The 5,829-nt window shown below is 43.6% G+C and overlaps 1 protein-coding gene across 1 annotated transcript; it reads left to right on the forward strand.

Moving 5' to 3' along the window:
* The first annotated feature begins 498 nt into the window (after positions 1-498).
* znf319a (zinc finger protein 319a) lies at positions 499-5,520 on the forward strand. The gene is made up of 2 exons (XM_085408558.1): positions 499-1,039; positions 2,026-5,520. The coding sequence occupies exon 2, from the start codon at positions 2,194-2,196 to the stop codon at positions 3,952-3,954; it is 1,761 nt and encodes a 586-aa protein (XP_085264684.1). The 5' UTR covers positions 499-1,039; positions 2,026-2,193; the 3' UTR covers positions 3,955-5,520.
* The last annotated feature ends 309 nt before the right edge of the window (positions 5,521-5,829 follow it).

Here is a 5,829-nt window from a genome sequence, read left to right on the forward strand (position 1 = left end):
AATCTTTTTTACACATACAAATCTTTTTTACACATACAAATCTTTTTTACGCACACACAAATTTTTTTTACACATACAAATCCTGATTTACAAGTACAAAATATTTATGACCACATTTTGAGCCCATAGGACACAGAAGGTGATAATTCTGTGCTGCATGCGGATCCCACCGTGATGCCGAGGAACCCATTAAACTCATCGTTATAACAATGTTTATCTTCCTCTTTGGTGGTAATAAAGAGCATATTTTACTAAATAAACAGAATGCTTCTCCCATCTGTCTATTTATCTATCCAGACAGACAGGTTTTTCCCCCACGTTAGAAATAAAACTGTGGATTCTAATTTTTAAAAATACTTGAGAAAATGTAGAATGTAAAAAAAGGAAGGCTGCCTCTCGCTTCCTGTGACACACAGAAACATGTTCTTCCTGTTGGTGAGTGAACAATATCAACAATGTTGAAAAATATGAATACATTGTTATTAAAATTGTTGCCTTTAACATTGATTTTGGGCAACGGTGCTTTTTTGGGGAAGACATTAAGTGAAATGAGCTTTATATTAGACAAAAGTATCGCTGCTGAGAATTTCACCTAACTTGTGCGGTTTTGTCTGTCGGTTGAAAACGATGGTATCAGTTGAGACTGTGGGGGTTCATGGTGTACACGACAGAGCTGATGAGACAGAGTACACAGTTGAAACACTCCCCCTACTGTCAAAACGAGGAAGTAGACTTTCTGATACGTTAACAACACCTTTTAGCTTTGTGGTGGATTGTAAACTCTTCCAACAATCAGCGAGAGTTATTTTATCTCCACCGGAGCTCGTTTTGGTTCCTCGGTGCTTCTCTAACATAGTATCGCAGTAACAGCGACGACAGCTCGCTGCGTGGCGGTTTCCGGTGTCCGTCCGTCTGCTAGAGGATGGCGTCCGGCTTCAACCGCATCCCTACCACCGCTGGTCCTCCGAGTCCAGAAAACACCGACGGTTTTCGACCAGAGGCCGAAGACGGCCGTGAAAAGCAATGCTAAGCAGCTCAAGTAAGTTATCGTGAATTCATTTTTTTCTGAATGCGATTTTTTTTCTTTGCAAACGTGCGAGACTCCGCTGCAGGAGGCGGATTTCCTCCCGCAGCTTCGGGGAGGCCTAGTTTGATATGGGTCCTGCATACAGTGAAGGTTCATATCAAATGTTAGACCAGTATAAACGCTATTGTGGCCTGTCATGAAGCGGCATTTTGAAGCCAAAAAATATAGCTTAAAGCCCGTGGTACTTGAGTCGCTTTTGCAATGTTTGACTTACGACACGATATGCAGTTTATGACCAAGAAATATGGGAAGTTAGAGTGGTTTTCTAGTGAAAGAAAACCGGTATTATTTGCTAAGGAAGTCCAGTTGTTTAGTGTCGTTAGCTGTTACTAGTGGTTAGCTGTTAGCTTTCGCAATTGACAAGCTAACGTCGGGTAGCAAGCTACTCCCTGGAACCGAGGGGAAAAAAATAATGAAATACGTTGTAAGAAAGCGTTTATTTTCAGGACCAAGTAGACAAAACCTTGACTCGTAAACCACTTGCATTTAAAACATACTTGTAATTGGAAAAACTCATCTGTTAATTTCCCGAGTTACGTTTCAGGAATTAGACCGAACCAAATAATTGTGGTTATGGTAATGCTCAAAGCTAGCTTAGCTGAGGGTTTTAGGGTTTTCTGGAGAAGTACATACATGCACTCTACATCTGCATTAGCTAACTAAATGTACGAAGTACTTTGACTTCTGTCTCTAGTATAAGTATGGGTCAAGTTTTAGGCCTCAAATTTGGGGTATTTTTCAGTTTTTCCTCACCACAGTCTAAACCTGAAATTCAGGCAGGTTTGTATTACTTTCTTGTAGCCAATAGCAAGTTTTGTAAATTGTTGTCGATATTGAGTGTTACATACTGTGGTAACTGCATGCTTTAATATTTTACACTCCCTTTTGTGTGTTCGCTGGCCAATCATACTTAAATCTATGTTCTTCTATCCAAACAGGTTTTCTCTCCTAGTCTCAGAGGACACGTGTAAACAGAGATACTGCACTGAGCTCTTGTCAGTGAGCTCATTACCATTTTTGAAAACCACATCCACCATTCTCTCAGTTTGGGACTGAAATTCCCCTGTCATCTCCCGAGTGCTGAGCCCTTGCATGCGAAGTGGAAGATGACGGAGGCGTGGCAACAGCAACAGCATGCAGTGGCTCCACCCTCTGTTGTGCACACGCTTCCCCAAGGGACTGACAACCCTCTGGGTTGCGCTGTGTATGGAGTCGTCCTGCAGCCAGACACCTCCCTGCAGCAGCCCCAGCATGGCCAGCAGCATGCTGTTCAAGCTCAGCAGCCTTCGCTGCAGGTAGGGGGCGAGAGAGGGCACAAGTGCGGAGCCTGTGGCCACGACATATCTCACCTGGCCAACCCCCATGAGCACCAGTGTATGGTAACTCAAGACAGATCCTTCCAGTGCACGCAGTGCATGAAGATCTTCAGTCAGGCGACAGACCTTTTAGAGCATCAGTGTGTGCAGGTGGAACAGAAGCCTTTTGTGTGTGGTGTATGTAAGATGGGTTTCTCATTACTCACCTCCTTGGCTCAGCATCACAACTCACATGGCAACGGAAACAATCCAATGAAATGTTCCATCTGTGAGAAAACCTACCGGCCGGGTTCTGGGAACGCAACCCCCACCTCGTCAGCTGCCAACCCTCAGCAGCCCTCCACCGGGGAGACATCCGGTGGAGGCGCAGCAATCAGTGCCTCGTCTCCTCCTGCATTTGAGGCTTCTGCACCAGACAGGCCATATAAGTGCTCCGTGTGCCACAAGTCCTTTCGCCATTTGTCAGAGTTGACACGTCACGAAAGAATACACACTGGCGAAAAGCCATACAAATGTGACACGTGCGATAAAAGCTTCAGTCAGTCTTCACACCTGGCACACCACCAGCGTACGCACAGCTCAGAGAGACCATATAAATGTGCTGTATGCGAGAAGAGCTTTAAACACCGCTCCCACCTCGTGCGGCACATGTACGCTCATTCAGGCGAGCACCTTTTCAAGTGCAATTTGTGCGAGATGCACTTTAAGGAGTCATCCGAGCTTCTGCATCATCAATGCCAGCCAGAAGGCGAGAGGCCTTTCCGCTGTGGGTCATGTGGAAAGAGCTTTAAGCGGCCGTCTGACCTGCGACAACACGAGCGCACCCACTCTGAGGAGCGACCTTTCCAGTGCGAGGAGTGCCAGATGAGCTTCAAACAGCAGTATGCCCTCGTTCGCCACCGTCGCACTCACAAGAACCCAGCTGACCGCCCTTTCAAGTGCAACCTCTGCGATAAGGGCTTTCTCCAGCCATCCCACCTGCTGTACCACCAGCAGGTTCATGGCATGGAAAGCCTCTTTAAGTGCGCCTCCTGCCAGAAGTCGTTCAGTCAGTCGGGAGAACTTTTGCGGCACAAATGCGGCGGCGAAGTGGAGAAACCCTACAAGTGCGATGTGTGCGGCAAAGGTTACAAAAAGAATTCAACGCTGCAGCGCCACCAGAACTCTCACTGCACAGAGAAGCCGCTAAAGTGCTCGCTATGCGACAAGCGTTTCGTGTCATCCTCAGAGTTCGTCCAGCACCGCTGTGACCCGACTCGAGAGAAGCCGCTCAAATGCCCCGACTGTGAAAAGCGCTTCAGGTATTCGTCCGAGTTGCAACGCCATCGCCGCGTTCACACGGGGGAGAAGCCCTTCAAATGCGCAAACTGCGACAAGAGCTTCAAGCAGCGTGAGCACCTGGCCAAGCACCAGAGTGTGCACTCGCGTGAGACGCAGTTTAAGTGCGTGTGGTGTGGCGAGCGTTTTGTTGACCTCACAGCCCTGCAGGAGCACACGGTCCAGCACACCGCAGAGGGCGAGAGTTTTCCTGAAGCTCCCTGCATCCCGTGAGCTGAGCTGCTGCCAAGCCCTGGGCAGGAAATGTGCCAGCCTCCACTTGCTCATTTGTATTTTAGAACATGCCCCCATTAACTATGAGTTTTAGCATCAGTAATGTTAAGACTTGATCAGTAATGTTAAGACTTGATTCATCCTCTGAGTAAAAGGTAAATCGCCAGAGGGGGTTAGGCTTCTCTTCTCCTTTCCTTTTTTTTTTTTTTTAATGCAAGAGAAAGATGTGTAATGTCAAACGTGGAAAGATCTTGATTTTGTTTAATACTGTGTGGAACCTTATCCTGTGGTTGCATGTGGTCGTCTGTTTTGTACCCGTTTGATTCTGTTAAGAAAGATGGCAGGAAAGTCCCGATAGTTGTTTCCAGTACATGTGTAGGCTCCTCTGCAATCCGTGTGCCTTCATTTTCTGTTGTTTGTTTTTTCTGTTTTCTTTTCGTTAATTTTTTTTTAAAATCAATCAATCATTTTGTGGTGTTTAATTTTATGTCCAGTATAGCGCAAAGAAAAGTCCTCCCTTCCAGCAGTTGGCTTGAGCTGCAGTATCTTTTCACATGCTAGGTCTTAGGTAGTATCATCTGTTTGTGCATGAATATTTATCACACTTTAATATCACTGTTGTATTATAGGTTTGATTTATTTAGAAAAACATCCAAGAAGAAGGAAAAAAATACAAGTGGATTGTGAAAATGTATAGCCAGTGTCCTATGAAATGTGTGTTGTTGCATCTTTGTATTAAAACAGATGACATGTAGGTAACTAACCTATACCTATTATGTCATACGAACACTTGACATGTGCAATAGAACATGCACAATGTAATATTTATGACTACTGATTAATGGCATAGTCTACTCTGTTATATTATAGATTGTGTGTATACGCTATGTAAACATTGAGAACTGTATAGTGCTTACGTTACCTGCTTTTCTATTTACTATGAATGAGCTTGCTGTATTTTGCAAGCACCTTAGTTCCATTTCCAGAAGGATGTTTAACCCAACAGGACTTCAAAGCATTATGTTGCTCACTTGCCACAAATTAGCTGCATTAGTTACTGTATGATAGATCTAACAAAAGTATTATTATTTTTATTGTTATTATTATTATTATTATTATTATTTTTTTTTTTTTTTTTTCAAGAATTGGCCTTGTAATGTTTTCATGGGATTGTAGCCTCCCCTTGGTCCAGATCAGATGTTCAGCAGATTAATAGGACTAGCCTCAAAGTTGCCACTTATGTGTTGGTTTGTACCAGGGATAAAGTTTAAAAAAAAAAGTGTGTGTACCTTTAGTTTACTGTGTGGATTTCTATATTCTGTACAATCTTTGCAGTATATTTAAAAGAAGGATTTGGGGGTTTAAAAGATCACAAACTGGGATTAGCAATGGGAAAGTGAGATGGATGGATTGTGTGCCATGGTTAAAAGATCCTGGTGAGTCTGCTTCACGCTGCAGTATGGGATTAGCAATTGTAATGGAGCACTGATTTACACATATGGATATCAAATATAGGCTCCTGTTCATACTGTATACAGACAATTAAAATAAACCACCCTTATGACAGTTAAAGTGTACAGTGTTTTCATCAGCTGTATTATCAGGAGAATGAATGGATGATGATGATGAACGTTAAAGAGGATAGACATCAGGGATGGTGTGACCTTTCAAGCCAACCATACATAAGGCAGGTTAACGTACATTCTACTTATAATCAGAATTAATTGAATAAATACGGCAGCGTTTGGCGTTTGAAAGGAGGTTAAGTGCTCAGAGTAGAAAAGCGCTATAAGAACCAGTCCATTTACCATAAAACTGAATCATAATATTCCAGCTCCAATGTAAACTGAATTTGCTTTGTACTGTCAAGTTTGC

Source organism: Rhamphochromis longiceps, linkage group LG1, assembly GCF_057381845.1.
Source record: "Rhamphochromis longiceps isolate RC_006_pf linkage group LG1, R_longiceps_female_GT1.1, whole genome shotgun sequence".
Lineage (NCBI taxonomy): Eukaryota > Metazoa > Chordata > Actinopteri > Cichliformes > Cichlidae > Rhamphochromis > Rhamphochromis longiceps.